Consider the following 25,443-nt stretch of genomic DNA (forward strand, 5'->3'; position numbering starts at 1 on the left):
GTTAAAGTCCCTGATCATCACCTGAAAACTCAAATACCTCTAAAATGGCAGAAAAGAATGTATACATTGAATATGAATGTATATGTATGTATGTGTGTGGTTGATTTGGATTATGTCAAAGTCAATATAAAATTGACAGGCTGCATTTTTAGCCTGTCAAAACCAGATTTACCTAAGGACTTGTACCACAAGGTATGCTCATAAGCACCAGGATCTCTGTCCACCACTATATTTAGTACAAAGCAACGTCTACTGTGTTGGGATGTTTTAGTTATGTGCAATGTACCTGTTTATGTCAGTTTTCTGGAACATAACAAACAGAAAGTTAGCGAAAATGTAAGAAGCCCATTGGTTGACGTGAAATTTATGCCCTAGAGCTCATGTACTTTACTTACAGGCAAACTGCTGGACTCTTCACTGCAGGTTGATTTATTCTTTCTTTATACTCAATGCTATAAAGTTTAGCTTTTATAGTTCCTTAGTCCACTGCACATCCAGAGCTCCTCACTACTGGGAACTCTCCAGAGTAATAGTTCTCAGTCTTGCCTGTACATTAGAATGATTTAGGGAGCTTTTAAGAATCCCAGTACCTGGGCCATGCCCCTAGACTAGTACTTCTCATCTTGAGGCAATTTGGCCCCCAGAGGACATTTGGCAATTTCTGGAGACATTTTTGGTAATTACAATTGTGTTGGAGGACAGAGGCTACTAACATCTAGCTGGTAGAGAATAGGCCTCCCCAGTGAATCATTATCCAGCACGCAATGCCTATAGTGCTGAGGTTGAAAACCATATTATAGACCAATAAGCCAGAATCTTTGGGGTTGGGACACAAGCCTCAGTAGTTTTTAAAGCTCCCAGGTGATTCCAATGTACAGCCAAGTTTGAGAATCATTGCTTAGTGTAGTGGTTCTCAAGCTTTCAAAGCATCAGAATTACCTGGAGGGCTCGTTAAACCAGATTGCTGGGCTCTATTCCCAGAGCTTTTTGATTCAGTAGGTCTGAGATGAGGCCTGAGAATTTATGTTTCTTTTTTTTATTATTTTATTTCTTTTATTTTTTTATTGAAGTACAGTTGATACCTAGCATTTGCATTGCTCATGAGTTCCTAGGTGATGCTGATAGTGCTGTTCCATCAACCAAACTTGGGGAACCACTGCTCTAGAAGCACGGTGATCAACAAAAACTGACAGCTGACAGCCAGATAGGGGAGGAGCAGAAATAGTTTATAACATAAACATACAAAATTAAAAAATCACAGTAGTTTAGGGACAGCATCCCACTGCTCCTTCACCCCAGTAGTCCCTAAAGGCATCAGTACGTAAAAGTACAGTTCAGTACCAGGTGGCTTGACTGTTATGCAAGACCCTCATGTTGTAGCCTAATGTTTCAGACCTCATCAGCTTGGCGCTACCGAAAAAGGCTGTTTTTCCCCTAAATTCAACTTAGGTTGTGAACTCAGAAGACTCAGGTTCAAGTCTGAGATCTACCTCTTCCTGTGTGACCTTGGGTAAACCCCTGTAAGTCTCATTTCTGTATTTGTTAAATGGGGTGGTTCGCATTCCTCCAACAATGATATGATGACCATCTCGGAGGCTCAATAAGAACAATACATGTGAAAGAATTCTGAAACTGAATCTGCACTACATAAACATTAGTTACTTTGGACTGCTGTAATTTGTAATCATACATGGAAATGTCCCATTTATGCACAACTTAATGAAAACAAGGATAACAGAAATGAATTTACCCCTCTTTATCTATTCCTGATGTTATCTCCTGCCATTTAATGCTATTACTTGGACATTACTTTTGTTATTGTCATGGCTTCTTAATAATGGGATAAATAAAACCAGGGGCACATTGTTCTGTGTGCTAATTTTCCTTCCAGCCCATCCGGTGCGGCTGAGGGATACTTTTCCTCCCTTCACACCACTCCACCCATTCTAGACAGGAGCAAGGGATTTATGAACACAGTCTATTGTAGCTGAAAATATCAAATTAAATATTCTCCTCTCCTCAACATGAATTATTGTAGTGTCACTTGGAATTGAACATGATGGACCAGGTACCAGTGTTGAAAACGTGAGGTCCTACGGTTTTCTTTCTTGCTGGGGGAGGGGCTGGGATGCAGAAGTTGAATAGTTGAATCTGTAGTAAACAAGAATATCTTCCAATAGCACAGACTGAGTTAATTAGAATGCCTGTAATGCCCAGGAAAGGTCTTTAATGAAAACATGCTCTCTGTTGCAAATCTCAAATCAGATGCAATAAAATAAATCACTGCATGACTGAGCATGGAGTTTTCTTTTCCTTTATGTTTTAATTGCTTCAGGGTTGAGGCAGAGTTTTCACATAGATAAATGAAGTAAAATCCATGGCCTCTGCTCTATCCATACACATATTCCTTTGACAGGCTCCTCTTGCCTCCTGACCAGCCCCAAACCTGAAGCGTATGACAAATGCAGAGCATAGCAGCAACTCCATAAATGTTCTCAATTCTGGTGCTGGGTGCCCTCAGTGACCAAGGGGGATGGAGAAGCACTTCTAATTAAAGCAAGTGGCTTGGCAGAGCAGTTAAGAGCGTGGGCCCTGAAGCTCTCCTTGGACTTAAGCCTCTGCTATGTTCCTGTGTGATGTTGACATGTTGATTAACTTCACTGCTTCTCAGTTCCTTCCTCTAGAAAATGAAGACAGTGATGGCAGCTATGTCAGGGGATTACTGTGGGCAACAGAAGAGACGATCCATACAGAGGGATTAGCAGAAGTAAGTATCTGGAAATGTGAGATATTTGCATGGCCTATCATTATCAGTCTCTACGTTTTGTCCTGCTTTTCCACGAGAATGTGAAGAAGGATCATCCAGGTCACCAGCTGCAGAGTGCTGGAAGATGACACAAGCTCAAAAGACCTCATTCTCAAGGAAATTATTACCTGGAAGATGAACAGACATAATAGTTCCTAAAGGAGCTGTAAGCAACGTTCTGTGGGAGCTCAACAGAAGGAGACGGTGGTACGGCACCATGACAGAGAAAACAGGCTCTGGAACCTGAGCCTGGCATAATTTAGACAAGTTAACTGTGGCCTCAGAGAAAACCGGACATGAAAAGAGAATCTATGCCATGTGGTGCATGTGAGTATGAAATGAACTAATCCACACAAAGCACTTAGAACAGGGCCTGGCCTGTCACAGATCATAAATGTTAGTTCCCATGAGAGACTGTTCCCACTATTCTGCATTTCCATGGGAAACATGGGATTGTTGCTACTCCTCGCTGTCTGTATCTTACACTGTTGAATATTCAGTGTTTCCGTTTTTGCTGAAGTCATAACTTTTTTAGAATCTGAGATACATAGCTGTTAACAACAACCAGGTGGAGGAGGGTGGGGGCGGGGAAGAGGAAAAATGCTTTTTGAAACTAGAGTTCCAAAGTCACGAAGGTTTTTCCTTAGAAGAAAGATGGTTCCCCCAAGACATGGGCTTCCTATCCTCAACAGCTTCAGTTACCTGGAGGTTGGAATGAAAAGAAATGTCTCTTTTGAATAACTCTGTTTGCTGTAAGGATACCAGTCTAGAAGCAGGGGCCTTGAGACTTCTACTCATTTTGCATGGGTAAAACCAAAGGATAATTATGGAGAATGATGGAGAAGAATTAAAATTCTTTAAAGGAGGAACATTAGAAGGACTCAATATCAAAAGTATACACGTTAGTGCCAAATATACGTGCCAATACTTTAAGATTTAATTCATAACAGAGAGAAGATTTATGTTGGAAAAAATGATCCCTAGCTTTTCCTGACTGGAGAAAAGATTTCACACATGTGTTATGAGTGGAGACTTACATTTTCTTGTAACAAAGTGCAAGCATAGTTAATTATAGCCCATAAGTGCTCTGACCTGGACACAAAACAAGGCACAAAACCTAATGAAAATGTTTTATTATTTCTTTTAATCAGCAGTCTCTATGCAAGTACATGCCGGTACTTGTTTAAAAGAAAGCTGCAGGCAAAACCAAAGCAGAACAAAGCAAAACAAAACAAACTGGTAGAGATCTCCACATACAGATTTAGGGAGTAGCTACAAAAGACTTATCAAGAATTGGTGATAAGTAGGAAAAAGGGAAAACCAATAGCATATTTGAAGGCATGCAGCTTATTTAATGATTTCATGTCATTCATGATTTCTTCAAAATCTTAAGCACTGGAGTTAGTTCTTCATTGTAAAGTATGACATGTGGTCATAAGAAATTATCCTATGTGTAGACGGAAACAATGGCCCACCTAATGTACGGTATGCAGCATGAAGAAATGGTACTCTTGTGTCTTTGGGAGGAAAAAAGTTGATGCTGAAGCTGACATGTTACAGTACAAGAGGTTCAGGTGATTTTAAATATTTAATAACAGAAATTCATTAGACAGTAAAACTTCAAGATTTCCAGTAGCTGACACATAAAGTGAAAGAGGAAGACATACCTAAGATGTCCGAATTACCAGTCATGTAATAATACTTCACATACGAATGACATGCATTTTAACAATTTGCCATTAAAGTTTTAGAAGCTTGGCTGTCTTCTAGGAAGTGCTACGTGTGGTATAGAGAGTATTAAAACCGTAAAAGTCATATTTAATGGGAAGAGAGAAGAATGGAACATCCTAAAGGGGAAGTTGGAAATCCTGACTTCCAGCTTCAGCCCTGTCAGAAATCTTTGGGCTTGCTTCCCTCCTCTGCTGAATAATCTAGTTCTGGTGCAACATTTCTTACCTCTAAATTCTCTGCCTGCTCAGAAATTGTGTGATTTTTTTTTTTTTCACATCATAACTCCATATATAACTGGTTTCTCCAAAACTATTATCAACTCAATTTATCCCTAATCTTAGCTTAATCTTTCCCTTCATTTTACATATTTTTTCCAAATTCTCTTTTATTTTTCCAATCAAACTGTTTTAGTCCTTTTGCCTTTTTTTTTTCTATCCAAAAGGATTAAGGATGTCAAACCCTGTGGAATCCCATAGATTGAAGCATTGAAACTATTTATTTACCTTGAATGAATCAACAATACTTTATTACTCTCTAGGGAAAAGCTAAAATATACAGTACACTTGTCAGTGAGCTATAAGCATCATATTTTAAATATAATCCTGACTATATATAAAATGCAGGAAAAAATAGTAGGCAAGTAGCTATTTTAAGCTTCCAGTCAAGGGTCTGTTATAAATAGTAGTATAAAATTAGGGCTTTTAAAAAAGTTTTGAAAATGAGTTTGATTATTATTTTGTCTTACTTATAGTTAGTTGGAAATGATATAACATTAGGTTGTACTAGTCAAGACCAATAGATTATAAGCTAGTTTTGCTTCTAATCTTGATATTTGATATGTGCTGTATCTCTAGTGTAAGCATTTTGTTTATTTTTAGTGCTACCTAGAACAGAAAACATATAAATTTGGAATCTAATGTAATTAGCCTACAGTGACATCAAGATTCCTTTTCTAGACTTGATTACTTAGAGATGCTTATACTTGTCTAAAGAATATTAACTGTCATGAAAACCAGCCATTTAATCGAATGCTATTTTTAAATTTTTCTCTTATGATTTTTTAAATTTAAATCCAAGGTGGTTAACATATAGTGTAATAATGATTTCAGGAATAGAATTTAGTGATTCATCACTTACATATTAACACCCAGTGCTCATCCCAACAAGTGCCCTCCTCAATGCCCATCACACATTTAGCCCATTCCCCCACCCAACACCCGGCCAGCAACCCTCAGTTTGTTCTCTGTATTTAAGAGCCTCTTATGCTTTGTTCCTCTCCTTGTTTTTATTTTTGCTTCCCTTCTCTTACGTTCATCTGTTTTGTATCTGAAATTCTATGTGTGAGTGAAATTACATGATATTTGTCTTTCTCTGAATGACTTATTTAGCTGGAACTTCAGTTCCATCCATGTTGTTGCAAATGCCAAGATTTCATTCTTTTTGATTGCCGAGTAATGGATATATATATATATATATATATATATATATATATCCATTCATCACTTGATGGACATTTGGGCTCTTTCTTTCCATACTTCGGCTGTTGTCAATACTGCTGCTATAAACATTGGGGTGCATGTGCCCCTTTGAATCAGCACTCCTGTATCCTTTGGATAAATACCTAGTAGTGCAATTGCTGGGTTGTAGGGTAGTTCTATTTAATCAAATGTTATTAAGACAAGTTTGGTAAACAACATTATCTTAGATTTTTAAAGTTCTATAATTTCAGACTCAGGACAGGTTCTTGGAGATCATCTATATCAGTGGTTCTTTTAAGTGTTGTCTGCAACTCCTGAGGATCCCTGAGAACCTTTGTAAGATCAAGAGAACACTAGCAGATTACTGCCTTTTGCCTTGTTGGTACAAAAGCAATGGTGGGTAAAGCTGCTGGTTCCCTTAGCACAAATAGAGACAATGGCACCAAACTGTTTTAATAGTCATTGTATTTTTCACCATCACACACTAGCAACAAAAAAAATTGCTGCTGCAAGAGTAATGGTGAGGGGTTCAGCGGGGTCACAAGATACAAGAGCAATATACAAACACCAGTTGCATTTCAATATTCCAGCTCTGAAAAATCCAAAAATCCAAAAATGAAATTAAGAGACAACTTCATTCAAAGTAGTGTCAAAATTAGGAATAAATTTTACAAAAGAAGTGTACGACATGTATTGAAAGCTACAAAATATTGGAGAAATCAAAGATCTAAAATACATGTTTATGGATTGGAAGAATCAATACTGTGAAGATGGCAATTTTCTCCAAATTCATTTAAAATGTCCATATAATCCCTATCTAAATTGAAGGAAGTGAAAAAGTTTATCTTAAAATTTATATATAAATGTAAAGAATCTAGAAAAATTAAAACAATGTTGAAATGAAAGAACAAAGTAGGACTTACAATATGTGTTTAAAAACTTACTATAAACTATAGTTAATCAAGACAGGATGGTACTGGCTAAACAATAGACACAGAAGTCATTGGAACAGAAAAGAAAGTCCAGAAATAAACTCTTAACATTGATCATCAACTGAGTTTTGACAAAGGTGTCAAGGCAATTCAATGACTAGAGGGTTTTCAAAAATGGTGTTGGAACAATTGGATATGTCTGTGCAAAAAAATGAACTTAGATGCTTACCTCATATCCTACGCAAAAACTGTGATCAAAGATCTAAATGTCAAAAGCTAATACTATAAAACTGTTAGAGAAAAACACTGGAGAATTTATTTGGTGACCTTGGCTTAGGCAAAGATTTTGTAGATATGACACCAGAAACGTGATCCATAAAAGTTTGATAAATTGTATTTAGTCAAAATTAAAAATTTTTGCTCCTCAAAAGACACCATTAAGAAAATGAAAAGAAAAGCCACAGAGTGAGAAAACTATTTGCAAATCATGTATCTGATGAAGGACTTCTGTCTAGAATATATAAAAAAACTCCTACAATTAAAAAATATAAAGACTAACAAAAATTAAAAAGTATAAGAGATTTAAATAGTTCACCAAAGTAGATATAAAAATAGATAAGAACATGAAAATGAAAAATACTGAACATCCTTAGTCTATTCGGGAAACAGAAATTAAAACCACAATGAGAGACCACCATGCATCATTAGAATGGCTATAATTAAAAAGACCCATAATAAGTGCTGGTGAGCATGTGGAGAAATTGGAACTGTCATGTAATGCTGATGGGACTGTAAACTGGTACAATCATTTTTTTATATTAATATGATCCAGCAATATTATTCATATCCCTCCAATGTTACTCATTTGTATTTAGTTCTATGCAATTTTATGACATGTGTAGGTTTGTGTATCCACCACCAGTCAAGATATAGAACAGGTCCTTCACCACAAGGATCCTTTATGATGTCCTCTTAGAACCACACTCACCTCCCCTCCCTTTCCCATTCCTAATCCCTGGTAACCATTTATCTGTCCTCAATCTGTATAACTCTGTCATTTCAAGAATGTTTTATAAAAGAAATCATATAATACATAATCATTTGAGATTGGCTTTTTCACTCAGCATCCAAAATTGTTCATCCAAATTATTATTATATATATATATATATATATATATATATATATATATATCAATAGCTTGTTACTTTTTAATCTTGAGCAGTATTGCATGAAATGGATGTACCATAGTTTATTTAACCACTCACCCACTATAGAACATCTGAGTTGTTTCTGGATTCTGGCTATTACAAATAAATCACTATAAACATGCATGAACAGGTTTTTGCATGAATGTAATTTTCATTTCTTTGGAATAAATGCCCAAGAGTGCAACTGCTAAGTCTGACAGTAATTGCATGGTTAGTTTTTCTTTTTTTAATTTTTTAATGTTTACTTTATTTTTTTTAAGAGAGAGAGAGAGAGAGAGAGAGAGGGAGAGAGAGAAACGTGGGGGGAGGAGCAACAAGAGAGGGAGACACAGAATCCAAAGCAGGCCCCAGGCTCTGAGCTGTCAGCACAGAGCCCAATGCGGGGCTCGAACACATGCAAGATCATGACCTGAGCTGAAGTCAGATGCTTAACCAACTGAGCCACCCAGGCGCCCCTGGTTAGTTTTATAATAAACATTCAAACTCTTTGGTAGAGTGGTTCTACAATTTTTCATTCTCACAAGCAATGTATGTTTATTTTAGTCATTCTTACAGGTGTGTAGTGATAGCTCACTGTGGTTTCCATTTTGCATTGCCCTAATGGCTTATGATGTTGAACATCTTTTCATGTGTTTATTGGGTCATTTATATGTCCTCTTCAGTAAAATTTCTATTTGTATCTTTTCCCCATTTTCTACTTGGATTTTTTTGTTGTTGACTTTTGAGAGTTTTCTATGTATTCTAGATACTAGCCTTTATTGGACTTGGCGATTGCAAATATTTTCTCCTAGTCTGTAGGTTTCTTTTCATCCTCTTAAGAGGGTCCTTTGTAGAGAAACCGTTTTAAGTTTTGAGGAGGTTCTATTTATCAATTCTTTCTTTTATAGATTGTGCTTTTGCTATCCAGTCTAAGAATGCTTTGTCTAGTCCTAGATCACAAAGATTTTCTTTCTTTTTGTCCCTAAAATTTTATACTTTTACATTTTCATTTAAGTTCATAGTTTTTAAAAATTACTTTTTTTTAACTTTATTTATTTTGAGAGAGATAGCACAAGCAGGGGAGGGGCAGAGAGAGAGAGGGAGAGAGAGAATCTCAAGCAGGCTCCATGCTGTCAGCACAGTCTGACATGGGGCTCGAACTCACAAACTGGGAGATCATGACCTGGGCTGAAATCAAGATTCGCATGCTTAACCAACTGAGCCACCCAGGTGTCCCCCCAAAATTGTTTTTACCTGTGGTAAAATATACATAACATGAAATTTTCCAAATTAACCATTAGTCATAGATCATGGTTGTCTTTAGCAGAGAAGAGATAGTTTGAACAGAATGAGGGGATGCACTGAGGATCAAGGAACCTAAAAAGGGATTGAATGATAAACATTAAGCCCTAAGGTACTTACTTTTCTCTACTCATTTATTTATCCAAAATTCCTGGCAGAGAAATAACATGTTATTAGATGTCTTCAATTCTGTACCAGTTTTCTCTTCTGGACCATTTCCACAAACTTAAATGTTTATCATTTCATGAGAGTTACTGCAAATAAGTAAAAAATTTCAAAACCACAGTAGAGATAGACTCTGGTCTATCAGCTGAGAGCTGCTTTTATTATATCAACCTGAACACAAGACCGGTTTGAATTAGTATCTCTGTAAGATTGTAAATAGCTCAGTGTTCTGGGTCACACAGTCAGAACTAAAGATGTTGACTCCTAACATTCTGAGACTCTATGCTCCCTGCTTCTCTCCATCCCTCCTTCTACCTCTCCCTCCCTTCCTAAATATATATGAACTGTCTTCTGTCTACCTGATGAATTACATAGTGTCTAAGAGTTGTGTCCCAGGGATGCATCCAGCACCAACTCTGTCTTCTTTCCTCCATCCCCTGTAGCACCTTCTTCTTTTCCCCAACAATTGAGAAAAGGACTATATATACAGAGAATATCTGTACCACAAAATTACACACACACACACACAGACACACACACACACACACACACACACACACACACACTGTATAAAAAAGGAACACAGAGTATTTCTTATCCTTTCTCCACTTTCCCCTTTGTCTATGACATGGCCCTTCATCCATTATCAAAGAAAAATTCCTTGAATTTTATAGAACAGAGATAAAAACATTCATTTATTTTAAAGTATGTATGCAAATTACATATGACCATGTAATTTAAGTGGCATACCAAATAAATATACAGTGATTTTCTGATCCAATAATTTCAAGTTATGTAAAGTTTTTGTCTTTAAAATCTTTAGGGAGTACCTCTTTTTTTATGCAAAAGTCTTCTTTACTTCTTTTTCTTAACTGAAACATGAATGATTGCTGAAAGATCTGGTCACTTGGTTTAGTGCTGATCTTAATTATTTGAAAGACAAGATAATGAACAGCTCTAAGATCATGACAAAGAATTTAAAACTTATTCAGTTTTGATGAGAAATGCATGATTTATCCAATAGGTTTCATGGATACCTGGTCACCAAGACCCTAAATGAGGCCAGAGTTCTGATGTGTGATAACTAAATGGGGGAGACAAAGAGACAATAACAGCCCTTGCCTGTTCTTTTTTAATGATTTTCTTTCTTTCTTTCTTTCTTTATTTATTTATCTTTTAGAGAGAGAGAGCAGGAGCAGAGGAGTGGGGGCAAAGAGGGAGAGAGAATCTTAAGCAGGTTCTATGCTCAGCATGGAGCTCACTGCAGGGCTCTATTCCAAGACCCTGGGATCATGACCTGAGGCGAAATCAAGAGTTGGACGCTCAACAGACTAAGCCACCCAGGCACCCCGGGTGTTCTTCTAATTGATGTTAGTAGTCACTTCAGGAGCAAGCCTACCATGCATCATTGTGCCTAAGGGGACTCCATGGGATTAGGGTCCCTCATTATTATTTCGTACAAAAATAATGACTTGAGAGATCAAGTGATTTATTTAAGATCAGTTACAAACCATTTAAAAAATTTTTTAATTTCCTGGGATTATGCCCATTTACTTTTGGGGGAGTTGGAGACATAAGCCACTTAAAAATATCAAAGGTTATGAAGACATATTAATATTTCTGAAGTTCAGGTTTTGAGCTTTGACCTACTATGGAACAAAATGGAGAGTGAGAGGCAGGGATGAAAGGCAGGAACAGGGTAGTTAGTGAGATGCCACAGGGGTTGATAAACTGTTTTTGTAAATGACCAGATAGGAAATATTTTAGGCTTTGCAGACCATATGGTGTCTGTCAAAATGATTTACTTAAGTAATGGGTATGGCTGTGTTCCAATAAAAGTTCATTTACAAAAATAGGTGTTGGGTTGGATTTGGCCCACTGGTTGTAGACCCACCCTTGGGCCAGAGAATGAGGAGAAAGCAGAAATGGTGAGCACTCAGTGCTTGCACATGAAGCTCTGGAATATCCCTTTTAGTGTATAGTACTTCCAGATTTACTTCCCCTCCTTGATGGTGGCCCAGGAGATGGGAGGCAATTTTAAGGTCACTCTATAACACCAATGAAAATATTCCTATGAAGCTATTTCCATGGAACAAAATGCAGGAGAAGTTTCAACAAATCACCTAAGTTTAAATGCATATTCATAATATTGCAAAACCCAGTGCTCACACACATTTCACTCACTTCTGAATACCTTCTGGGAGTATGTATTATTTGCGCTATAAGACCATTGTAAGTTGCATTTGAAATTGAGTCAGTGGTTTTGACAAATAAAATTTCTTTTTAGGGATGCTGCAATGCAAACCTTGTGGATGATATTATGAGAGATTTTATTCTGTCTTCATAAGCTGCAACTTGGTAAATTTCTATAGCAACCTTCCCTTACCAATCTTATTTTAATAGTAGTAACCAGATTATAACTAAACCTCCAAGTTTTACCTAGCAACTGGCACACCCAAGATATGTCATTTAACAAAAATAACCTCAGAGAGATTGTGTGGAAAATTTCATTAATTTAACTTAAACTCTCATAACATTTACTGTCTGCAATCATTGTTTTTTGATTTGTGTTTCATAGTGTGTTTAAACATTTTATTTTTTTAAAGTTTTTTATTTATTTTGAGAGAGAGAGAGTGGGAGAAGCAGATAGAGAGGGAGAGAGAATCCCAAGCAGGCTCCATGCTGTCAGCACAGAGCCCAACACGGGCTCAAACCCACGAACAGCGAGATCATGACCTGAGCCGAGATCAAGAGTTGGACACTTAACTGACTGAGTCAATCAGGCACCCCTGAATATTTTTAAATAAATAACCATTTATTATAGCAGTAATGGAAAATGCTGAAACCTTATTTCTGTATCCCTTGAAATTAATTTGACTAATTTTGTTTCAGCTGCAGATACTCCTTTGGGAGAAAGAGAAATGGCAGTGTTTCTATTTTTAAAGAAAATGTTAAATAGGTGTTTCACTTTTAAAATGCTTTTCATGTGTGTGCATGTTTGGTGGTCTCAAAAACTTCAACAAAACACCAAAGTATAAGATTACCCTGGCAGTTAGGCTGATTTGATTGTATACGTTTGTATTCTCAAACAGAATGTGTGCCACTCAAAGTCATGGTTATCCTAGATTTGTGTTTTCTATAGACACTTAGTAAATATGTGAGTTGATGTGGGGATTATCCATTATGGAGGCAGATAACAGATTTGTTTGAAAGCCAAAGAAGAATTACAATGAACACAATTCACACATATGCCACACAGGTCTTTAGAGCATTCAGAATTAGAAAAAAATTCCTGTTTAGGCAATGCTGCCTAATTCTTAATAGTGTACCATGCCCTGGTATAGTTCTCCAAAATTACTGATCAAAATTTAGATTAAATATTTATAATCAATATTTATATAAAAATATATATTTAATATATAGGTATATTTTGATATGCAAATATTACATACATCTTTTTATATATACCTATGTAGGTCATATATGTGTATGTGTGTATATATATTTAAGCATATGTATGTACAGAAAGATGCATATGAGAATTTCCATAGAAGTACTATTCATATTAGCTCAATTTTAGAAACTGTTTAATGCCTACATAGAGTGGATAAATTGTGGCATACTCAGACAAGGAAGTACTATAGAGTAATGAGAATGGATGAGCTACAACACAACAATGTGGGTTACTCTCACAAACATAATGTTGAACAAAAGAAGCCATACAGAGAAGAATATATATGATTCTATTTATATAAAATACAAAAATAGGGAAATTCATGCCATTAGAAGTCAGGAGAGTGGTTGCCTTGGGAGTTAGGGTGATTCATGACTGAGGGACTTCTGGGAGCAGGTAATGTTCTGTTTCTTGATCCTGGTTACACAGATGTGTTCGTTTTGTGAAAATTCATAGAGTTGACACTTATGTACATTGTTCTGGATGTATATTATACTTCAATAAACTTTTTAAAAAGTTTGCACAGTATTATGGCTCTTAAATGATGTAACATTCCCCTAATTTTCATAGGTTTCTTTTCTTTTTTTTTTGGTAAATTTTTTTTTAACATTTATTTACTTTTGAGACAGAGAGAGACAGAGGATGAATGGGGGAGGGTCAGAGAGAGAGAGGGAGACACAGAATCTGAAACAGGCTCCAGGCTCTGAGCTGTCAGCACAGAGCCCCACGCGGGGCTCAAATTCACCAGCCGTGAGATCATGACCTGAGCTGAAGTCGGACGCTCAGCCGACTGAGCCACCCAGGCGCCCCCATAGGTTTATTTTCTATAAGAAAATCAAATTTGGGGAAACAATGGAAATATGCAGAAAAACAGCATTTATGATGTAAATGACATTTATGACATAAGTGGACATTATTTTAAGGGAGAATTTTGGAGTGTTCAGGACATTTTTTATTTTATGAAACTAAGTTAAAAATTCACAGCAAAGATGGTTCTCTCTCTTTCTTCCTTCCTTCCTCCCCTTCCCCTACCTTCCTTCCTTCCTTCCTTGCTTCCTTCCTTCCTTCCAGGTACAGACATTTAGCAGAATTGCCTCATCAGCTAGAAAACTCATGTGGGATGGGGCACAGTATATTGTTCAGTACTTGGCAGAGATGTGTGCCCATCCCATTCCTTTCATACTCTGATAGGCAATGACTTTGGACATTTTTAACTTGTCCAGTAATTATTTGCTTTACTTGTTGCTTTTATAACTAGGGATATTAATAAACTCCTTACTTAGTTTTAGATTCAATGGACCACTTCACAAAATATATACTTCATATGTACATTTTTTTTCAAATTGAAGATTTCTGGCTTCTTTTTATTTTTTTAATGTTTTATTTATTTTTGAGACAGAGAGAGACAGAACATGAACAGGGGAGGGGCAGAGAAAGAGGGAGGCACAGAATTGGAAGCAGGCTCCAGGCTCTGAGCCATCAGCCCAGAGCCCGACGCGGGGCTCGAACTCACGGACCGTGAGATCGTGACCTGAGCTGAAGTCGGACGCTTAACCGACTGAGCCACCCAGGCGCCCCTCTGGCTTCTTTTTAAATATCAGTTGAGACATATTTCCCAAACATCATCCATTGTGTTCCACATTCCCCTTTTAATTCCTGTGCATCTGGTAAACCTAGGAAGGAAGGTCTAGAAATGCAACATTTAGTTTTAGCAATAAAATCTCATGTTTCCACCCCAAATGAAACTATGGGCTAGTCACAAACACTCATTTTTGTCTCATGTCCACTGAAAAATTGCCTGGCCCTCCCAGAAATAACTGGGTGAGACACCTATTTAGCAAAATGTGTCCCTCTGAGCAGATAAGCAGATGTATATGTCTAGACAATCAGCTCATCAAGAGCTCAACCTTTGTTTTATTATTTTATTTTCTGGTTCCTTTCTGTCGGTTGACCTCACCAACATGACGAGTATAGAATACAAAAATCTGCTTACCAGATGTGCCAATGCAATCTGCAAGATTTACAACATAAATACTATTCTGAAGAACAGTCTCTGTATCATACACATTTTCCTTTATGATGTTTTCTTTCCTTCTGTCTTAAATAAGCAACTAAAGAAGTTACTGGATTTAATGGAGGAGAGAAAAGGGTCTGACTTTATCTTTGAACATGGTCTTTGAAAATATATTTCTGTACCAGGGATGGCATCTGGATGACTGGAAAGTTTGCCCTATGAGGTATACGGAAGAGAAGTGGTATGGCTGCTTGTCCTACAGCATGGGCTCCGAGATCAGACTGGATCCAAATCCCGGCACTGCCACTTGCTAGTTGTATAACCTTGAGGAAATCCTTAAAAACTGTATCTCACTTGTGGTGCATCGTGGGTTTGTTGTGAGAATCAAAAAAGTTAGCCTGACACAGGGCAAATGCTAGTTAAGCTTCAGGGAATACTATTCTCACGGTACATATTGGTATACATAACATATTTTAAGATTGCATATTTTTCCTTCATTGATTCGGGAAGTGCTTCTCAACACAGTAGAGCGAATGCTCTTGTTAAGATATAAACCAAATCATGTCACTAATCTTCTCTTGACCTTCTAAAAGCTTTCTATCTCACTCAGAGGAAAAGGCTAAAGGCTTTTTTTTTTTAATTTAAATTTTTTTTTTAACATTTTATTTATTTTTGAGACAGAGAGAGACAGAGCATGAATGGGGGAGGGGCAGAGAGAGAGGGAGACACAGAATTGGAAGCAGGCTCCAGGCTCTGAGCCATCAGCCCAGAGCCCGACGAGGGGCTCGAACTCACGGACTGCGAGATCGTGACCTGAGCCGAAGTCGGACGCTTAACCGACTGAGCCACCCAGGCACCCCGGCTAAGGGCTTTTTAAAAGGTGCACAGGTAGGGTGACAATGTTTAGGACATGATATTTTTAGGACAATCCATGTTTATGCCCATTGTTCAGATGCAATTATTGATGACAGTGTCTCTTTTCACTCTCAGAGTATCCTGGTTTAAATGGTAAAATATATGGTTACCCTATTATTAGGCCCTATGTTGTCTGCTTCCCCCATCACATAGCCTACTGCCTATCCCTGTGACCTCATGTTACTACTGTCTCCCTTCCACTCACCACCATGGCCTCTTTGCTGGTCCTTTAACCGTCCAGACACATTCCTGCCTCAGGGACTTTGCCTTTGCCATTTCCTCTGCTGGAATGCTCTTACCTTAGATAGTGGCGTGGAAAGTTTTAGGTTTTTTATTCAACTGTTATCTTGTATTGAGGCATTCTTTAGCCACCACTCTAAAATTAGTATCTTTCCCCCTTTCTTTCTATTCCTCTTTCCCATTTTATTTTTCTCCTTATCAGTGATCTCCTATGTGAGATATTTATTTAACTTGCTTATTGTCGTATTCTTCTACTTGAATGTATGCTCCAAGAGGGCAAGGATGATTGTCTGGTTTTCTTTACTGCTATTTCCCCAATGACTGGTATATAGTAGGAGCTCAGTAACTATCTATTGAATGGATAAAGGAAGAACATTTAGAGAGGAAAGATCTGATGTCACTGAGTAACCAAATGGCCAATCCACTGCCATCCCCATTACCTTCTAGAGTAAAATAGGGCTCATATGTTTAGGATTCATGTTATGAGAAGAATTATTTGACCAGCTTCCATTATTGACGCTCTTTTCTAAGTAAGTTGTTGGAAAAGTTGAGATGGCAAACAATGTCAACAAACCTCACACAGAGGTTTAAATTCTAAAAGTAACCTCTCAATTTGCACATCCAAAAATATGATTACATCTTCCTGAGTCCAGGAACACCGGGGACTTCAAACCTTCCAAGTTTAAGTAAACATTTCAGAGCATGCGGTCTTGTAAAATTTTTGATGTTCAAATTTAAAAATAAGGCTACCAAAAATTAATATGGAGTGATACTTACGTTTAGTCCCGTTACCGAATTTAATCTCAACTATTAACTTTATAATGTAGGAAAGTTTTTCCAAGAAAAGCTAGACATAGTTAAAAATAAAAGTGTAGCTATAGAAAGCAGTTATTTGAACTCCCAGGAGAATATGGTAGCTACAGAAAGCAGTTGTAGAATTCCTGGCAGTATTTCAAATTTATTTTGACAAAATTTCTTAGAACAGTCCACACTTAATCACTCTAGTCTTAGAATCAACTTCAGACACAGAGAAGTTGATACCCCACCCTCTTTCATTTTAGTTAGCACACTCTTTATACCAACTGCATACCCTTGTATGATAATAAAGAAATAACACTCATATCCTAGCAACTCGTAGATGAAGACACCATAGAAATATTTCAGAATGAAATAGCCCGAACATCTGCTTGTACTGCAAGCGCTCGAAGCAGTGCAACATTTACATCCCCTCCCCAGCCCTCACTATTTTATGTTAAATTTAGAACACAGCAGCCTCTTCCATGAGCTGAACGGTTCGATGGGGGAGTATCATCAGCCACGATGCTTCTTTACATCTCCACACCTTCCTAATGAGAACGGGACTGAAACCATCTCTCTCTCCTCAGCCATGGGAACAATCTTGCAGTTATGGATGGTTTCCATCCCCCCACCTCCCTGAAATAGGAATAACTGTGCTGTGAGCCAAATGCTGAGGGTTAGCAGAGTAACCTCACATGAGAATAATTACTTAACATGAGCATGAGAGAAGGCAATGAGGTTCCCAGACACAGGAAACGAAAAGTCAGAATGGGAGGTAGAGTTGGAGAGGGTTCTGAAGCCTTTCCAGACAGCAACTTCCTTATAACAAACAGTAAATTGGGTAATAAATTTATCACTCTGTCATTTTATGTGTACAGATATTCTAAAATCAGCTAGTTAGCATAATGAATTTTTTGCAATGCGCATGTGTCTTAGCAACGCCAGAAACTCAAACTCAACCTATTTCCTGTTCTCTGAAGAGTAAATAAAATCTTTAGTGATATGAGTGTTCATTTTGATATCCCAAATCACGTGTAGGTTTAATATTCCAATCAAAACCACAATTCCAAGTATGCTCAAAGAATGCATATTGCACAGAAACTTTGAAAAGAGTCCTCAATTGATTATATGTGCCAGAGAGAGGAAGGTAACACAGTGTCCGGACATAGGCAGAAGGGGAAAACGACCCTGTTATGTGCAGCTCTGCTTTGCACACTTTTCCCTCAGATTTATGGACCCTGAGACGTTGCTCATTTGCAAGAAAAAAGTAGAAATTCAGTAAATTCAAAAAGGAAGTCAGCTTTTAGATCCTGAATTGCATGGGAGGAAAAACACTCTTATAGAATCAAGTACCAGTACATGTTCTTATTTTACTCATTCATCAAATATTTTTTAACTTGGGTACAATGCTAGATGCAGGAGATACAATGATAAATGAGAATTATGGCAGCCTGTCTTAAGGAACTTGAAGTCTAGTGGGGCAGACAGGCAAGTGAATTGGCAAATACAACAGAGTGTGTGTTAAATGCTATTTCAGGGTTAATAGAGGGTGTCGTGGGAGCGCATGAGAAAGGCACTAACCCAGTTTGGGTTATAGATACTTGCCAGACAAGGAGATGTTTAAGCTGAGATCTGAAGTTTATTAATAAAGCAGAATTAGCCAGAGGAGGCCTGAAGGGAAAATCTGCCAGGTAGAGAGACCATCATGGTATTCTCAGACAGGCCAGGTTAGCTCCAGGAAAGGGAGGTAGAGGAATGTGTACAGAGAGAGGCCCAGGAGGGAAGGCAGAGGCAGAGCTACCCCATAGAAAACATTTAGCTGCAATGCACCAACAAGGGGCAGAGATCTTGGTCAAAGGACACACTTTTCTTTATCAAAATTCAGGGAATATAGTTTTTATCCCTAATTTTATGGTTCTAGTACTATTACTGGAGTACATAAGAAGGATATGTTTTTATTTGCTTGATGCTAAGTAAAAGGGAGACACCATCATTATCACATGGACAATAATCTGGTGGGTAATTTGATCAATTTGGGGGAATAAGATGTGTAGACCACAGATAATTTCCTGTGTCTTGTACATAAATGAAGATTCCCTCTAACAAATTGTCATCATAATCATCAGTACCATCAGTATTTAAACTGGAAGATCTCAGAGAAATCTGATAAGAAGTCAATTTTACCAGTAAAGACCCTGAACAAACCAAATTATGCCAATAAGCACTTACTGAATGACTACTATGTTTGAGACACACAATCTATAAGTTGTGGCGATTTATTTTTTAGGCAAAAGTTGCCTTGGTGATTTGATGTGTCAGGAGACAACTTTGGTATGGCTGCCCCAACAACAGAATGGATTCCAGTTGCACAAGATGTCAAAGGCTGTGTGAATATGCAGATAACTGGCTCCAAGCAAACGTCTCTGGTTTCCACATTGCTCAGATCCTCTGCCAGAGCAACATATTGAGTCTTGACTTTCCATTGCAAAATATTTCTGATAATTTCAAACAGAATTATATCTGTTTATTTTTCATTGTTGTCCTCAATAAGAGGTGGATGCTTAGAGTGGACCAAATTAGTAACCAACAATCAGTTACTAGATTCTGCCACTGGCTTGTTAGCTTCTTCTCACAAACCTGTTTTACCCTACATGCTAAAAAGAGACACTATTCACCTACAGTATCATCTACGACATCACTAGTTTCAATGCCCAGCTCTGCGTGTGAGAGATTTCTATGCTAAGTCATTGGACTCCACTTCTTCCCTCGGCCACCATTTTAATCCTTTGCAATCTACTTCTCTCACACACATATTTCCCCACATTCCTGTTTCTACTAAAGGGGCTGAGCTACAGTGTTTTATGGGCATATCTGTGTGCAAGCATGGGTGAGCTGCTATCCTGAAAGCACATGATGCCAAGCTTTGGCTGGTTACCCATGCATAAACATCACTTTTAGAGATTCCGCTCTATTCAAAATTATAACCCATCTCCCTATAGATGGCACTCTATGGCATTAACATAATCTCAAGAATCATTAAAGAGTACAATTTTTAGATTCTGTTCTCCTAACCTATATTGGCATTTAGTAGTTGGGGGTTATTTGTAGTCCCTAAGCACAGATACAAGGTTTTAATTGTTTTGTCATTGTAATGGATGTAAACAATTTATACACAGATCAATGTACTGGCTAAATTTGTGCATTTCTTGAAAATTCAGGATATCAGATAATGTAATTTCCTGACACATAAAATCCATCATCAGTTTAGGTGACAAGCATGAGTATTTGAAAGGGTCGGTAACTCTTTTCCGTTCCTCTCTCCTGTTTTGGTCAGTCTTCTCTTATAATCAGTGATATTATGCTTTTTGCATAATTAAGAATTAGAGTAATCCTTTGATAACATTAGTAACAACTTTTCCCCAACATTGCCATTTGCAAGGCCCTTGCATGCTTGAAAACCAAGAAGGTAACTGGCATTTATTTGCTTCCTTTGGTTCCTTCTGCTCTGAATTTTATTGTCTCAGATTGTCGATTGTCTGATTTTATCACCAGGTAGTGTGTGTGTGTGAGAGTACAAGCTAGGGCCAGAGGAGACTCTCTCCACTTTTTGGCTTATTTCTTCTTTATGCAACACATGTAACTTTGGACTTATTTTTCAACTTAGGATCTGTAAATGCCTCAGTAGCAGTCCTTCAGTGACTAGACCTCGCCTCTCTGAGAATGTTATTATTTTTTTAAATGTTTATTAATTTTGAGAGAGAGAGAAAGCATGAGTAGGAGAGGGACAGAGAGAGAGAGAGAGGGAAAGAGAGAATCCCAAGCAGGCTCCCCGCCGTCAGCCTGGAGCCCAACGCAGTGCTCAATCTCACGAGCCATGAGGTCATGACCTGAGCCGAAACCGAGTCAGACACTTAATTGACTGAGCCACCCAGGCGCCCCTCTGAGAATGTTATTTAGTTAGCTGTAGTGATGGCATTTTGACAAGAGCTGTGCCTGCACATTGGCAGCTGGTAAGAAGTAGGTAAGTATGGTCAGAGTGGAGAGGACCTCAACTACTAAACGTGGAAGCTCCTTGGTGATTTTTATTAAAATGACACTCGGTCAGCAGAAGTGAAGACCAGTATAGGCTGGAGAAAAGAAACCCTGAAGATAGGGAGACTGATTAGGAAACTTTTGGAAATAGGTGTGAAGGGACCCCCTCTTCCATGCTCACAGATCGAGAGCCACTTGGCACTGAACACCATGGTAAAGGGAGATGGACAGCTGCTGCTTCGCCTTGCAGCATATGCCATGGTCAGAGGAGTCCACAGGTCTGATAGGTGAGACTTCAAAGCATCAGACTCTTACAGCAGGAGGCAGCTGCAGACCAAAGGCAGGAAGGCCCAGAACTCACATCACTAGGAAGGGTTTCTCTGGACTCTCCTGGGCAGATATCAGGGAAACTACATCTTCTCGTCTCCCAACTCAGAGAAGAGGACTGACAGAATGAGGTAGAAATAACCCCCAAATACTGGGAGGCTTTTTAGCTTAAATGTTTTCTTCTTTTCCTCTGCAAGAAGATTGAAATAACTAAAGCATGTATGTATTTTTTTAACCCAAAAGATTTCCTTTCTAAAATTAATGTTGGTTAAATGTCTCATTATGTGAGTTTTAGAAAAACAGTAATTACACAAATGTACCCCTGCGATGTAAAAGCCTGTCAAACTGTCCACATTGTATAGAACACAATAAGGGATATAAAGTATTAGAGTCCCAAAAGGAAAAACCATTTGGTCAAATGAGGATGTGTAGATTATTATCCATTGTTATATGAATGTGAAGCCAAGTTTTATTTGAATTTTCACCAACTGGGGATAGTCCAGACGGTCTGGCTTCGTTTGTTGGTCTGGACTAGAAATGATGTTTAGTCTAGTGACTGGCAGGTAGCACCTCAAAGAGATAAGCGAGTGTCCTTTCCAGCAGTCGCAAATATTGGTTTTCCAAAAATGTTCTTTGCAAATGGTCAAACGGGAATAATTAATTCAGAGATAGTTATTCTTCTGAGGCATGATGGGTTGGTTAACTAGTATATAAGTATGAATAATCAATGTTTAATACTCTACAACATAACTACTAGAGTAAAATTTTGAATAAGAGTCATATAAACACTTTAAATCTATTATTAAACAAAGATGTCATGAGAAAGCCTCGTGTTCACACACATTATTTCATAAAGAGAAAATTAATAACCTTTAAAAAAATTTAAGTTCTATAGCATGTGCTAAACATTTTAAGTTAATTATGCATTTTCAGTTTTGCATCATAGTTCAGTTCTAAAATCCCATTTCAAGTTCAAATAGAAAACATATGTTTTCATGCCATTCTGTGAAAAGAGATGGCATATAATTTTTTTTTATCATTTGTTGTCTAATTTCTCCAATTTTGCCAACAATATACTTGAGTACTTTTGAAATGCTTTTTATTTGTAACGTTCGAGACCATAATCATTGTTTTCATCTTTATTGTCAGCACTTCATTGTATCACTGCTTTTCCTGGTAGGCGAGCATAATTTTGCCATAGTTTAAGTGTATTTATTGGAAACCGAGAGACTCTTAGTTAAAATTTATCATGTCTTCAAACAAAACTTGCTACTTAAAGTCATATTTCAGAATATTATTGCTCAGAATAGTTTTGTTTTTATGGATAAGACATAGAAGAAAAAAAAAGAAAGGCTGAGGAAAGTACTTTTCCTGGGTTTAGAATAAAGACATTCCATAACATCTGGCATAGACCACGTAATTTTACTTGAATTTTAGTTCACTTGAATTCTTGCAGCCATTTTCCCCTCACAACCACTAGATCAAATACGAAACATCTAATTCCTTTGGGCTTTACTTTGTTTTGGTACTAACCAGTCTCTAAAGCAAGATGATCACAGTGACAGTGGGTGAGTTATCTTCCCCTCCCACTGAGGCATCACTTTTGTCATATTTGTCTTGGGATCCTTATTGCCTAGCTCAGGGGCAGGCACACAGTGGGTACTCCACGAATAAAAACTCTGTAAACTGAAGAAATGAAGAAGGCAACAGTATACTGAGGCCTATTTTAAATGGCTTTAGTGACACTGTTCAACAAGGTCAACACTGAGCTGAGATCACGTGGACCTCACTATCTCTAAGTCACCGAGACAACTGAGGGAAGCCAGCATACCCTTTGGCTTCCATCATCAATCCAGATCGTCAAAATAAAACAGGTACTTTCATTTCAACATGTACCCTGGCTATCTGGCCACTGAATGGCATCACATTAAAAAGGTTACAGAAACTGAAGAAATACTTATTTTAAGTATCTTTTGGGCTCAATAGATCTCACCCTGAAAACTGAGTCTCAGAAAAATCCAGTTTCTTCCCAAGATTGCCCATCCACTCAGCAAGCTCAGGGCTGGCATGAGAATCTGCTTCATTAAAGACCGTGACTTTGAATAGTCTTCCCCAAAACGCGATTTTGTGAACAATTAAGTTGGCAAATAAATGTAACATTAAACAAATAATAAAAATGTTAAAGGCCACCAAAGTTGAAGGCTGCAGAAATCACTCTCAGTAAAAACACAGACTAAAACTCCAAAGGTCTGCAGCAACTCTCTTACTGTGGAATCAGAACGTATATTCAAACCTGCAAATATAGTTGTGGTTACTTCCTACCTTAAACACATTGATAGGGAGATCAATGACCACATAGATAAGGTCTCCAAGGGCAAGGCTGGCTATCAGCGCGTTGGGGCCATTCCTCATACACTTGTTCTGGTAAATGATCCTGAGCAGAGTTGCATTCCCCACCATTCCCACGATGAAAATAGTACAAGATATCACAGTGTTAATGTATTTGAAAGCTGAAGTAATCTTAGTCTGCTGCGGGCAATAGCTGTGCATTGAGCCATTGCTAGGTAGGGCCAAATTAGTGGGTCGATGAGTGGTAACGAGGAAGCTGAGCTCTGTCCCACGAAAAGTGGTGAAATCATCCACTGGAGTACTTAGGTTTGTGCTGTAGCTTTCAGGATTATCACTGATCACACATCCAACCAGCGCTACCCAGAAGGACACCTTGAGGCAAAAGGTTTCCATCGTGATGCAAATTTGAGGAAATGTCTCTTACTACCTTCCCTTTATACACTTGCTTTTTTTTTTTTTTCACCTGGAAAAGAAAGGAGGAAAAATAATTGGTTACAAAATCCAGCTGCCAATAATTGTAGTCAATGATTATTTACTGCGTCAGGTAAAAAGTAATATATATTTGGTAATTAGATAAGATCTGTGTAAGGTTATCCCATGGCAGGGAAAAAAGACAAGATCAAAGCTCCATTATGGCAAATTCTCTATCTCTATCTCTATCTCTATCTCTATCTCTATCTCTATCTCTGTCTCTCTCTACGCCCCTCTGCTTCCTTCTCTTTCTCTCTCTCATCTCCATCCATGATTATATCCAGATTATAATATGGATGAGGACATATGGGTTTTTCCTTTAGTAGATCAAAAGTTACTTTTTTCTCTCCATTACACTGGCTGATAAAAATCTGAATTGCAAAAATCTTCAAGAGTTGAGACACAAAATTTTATTTATTAATGGAAGAGAAAAGGCATTATTTGCCGAGTAAAATTTACATGATATCAAGGCATAAAATTAGCAAATTCTGTAACTAACAATTCAATATTCCAAAATGTGTTCTGTTGTACACATGGTAAATAATGAACATGGGGTTAAAATGTAGCACAGGTAGTTATTTAAAGTGTCATAAAATGCTCTTTTAAAATCAGAACTGTGCTTAATACCATCAATACATTTAACGATCTTAGTTTCGATTAAAAGTTATATAATTGATACACACAAAATATTCATTTTATTGAAAATCTTGATGATTAATGTGTACAATCCACCTCTCTGACAGGAATTTTTTCTCTCTCTCTTCCATTCTTTAGAAATTATTATCCCAATACTTGCCAGCAAGTGAACTGGTAATAATGGCTTTCCAGGCCAGGCACAGAATTTGGCTTTCCAAGGGCTATCTGTCTCATGCTTTCTTTGAAACATCCTATGTGGTTACATTTGTCACACCAACTGTGCTGAGCACTTCACATGCATGGTGTTGTCTAATGCACACCATGCCTCTGTGAGGCCGATGCACAGTTCCTCTAGAAACATAGGGGACCAGAGGCTCAGTAAGGGCAAGGAGCCTTCAGGTCCACAGGTGGTAGTGGCAATGTTGATTCTAAGGCAGGTTTGTCGGACTCTGAGCCTGAGCTCTTAGCCACTAGACCCCACTATCTCTCTTTCTTGTGCTTTCTTAGCACCTAAAATGTTTCAACAGTCTCCCAGAGTTTCCATGAAACAATAGATTTGGGAGGGTGATTACTTGTTTCCAAAAGATCATTTGTTTTCGTTTTTT

At 37.8% G+C, this 25,443-nt stretch overlaps 1 protein-coding gene across 1 annotated transcript in view; it reads right to left on the reverse strand.

Annotated features, from left to right (window-relative positions):
* Positions 1–24,206, reverse strand: part of EDNRA (endothelin receptor type A) — a 56,449-nt gene extending 32,243 nt beyond the window's left edge. Inside the window, exon 1 of the mRNA XM_019420965.2 lies at positions 23,705–24,206. Within this exon, the coding sequence (XP_019276510.1) occupies positions 23,705–24,124 (420 nt within the window). The 5' untranslated portion in view covers positions 24,125–24,206. The remainder of the gene's footprint in view (positions 1–23,704) is intronic.
* Positions 24,207–25,443: the final 1,237 nt, after the last annotated feature.

The sequence above is a fragment of the Panthera pardus genome, unplaced genomic scaffold (assembly GCF_024362965.1).
Source record: "Panthera pardus isolate Hobbes unplaced genomic scaffold, ASM2436296v1 HiC_scaffold_13, whole genome shotgun sequence".
Classification (NCBI taxonomy): domain Eukaryota; kingdom Metazoa; phylum Chordata; class Mammalia; order Carnivora; family Felidae; genus Panthera; species Panthera pardus.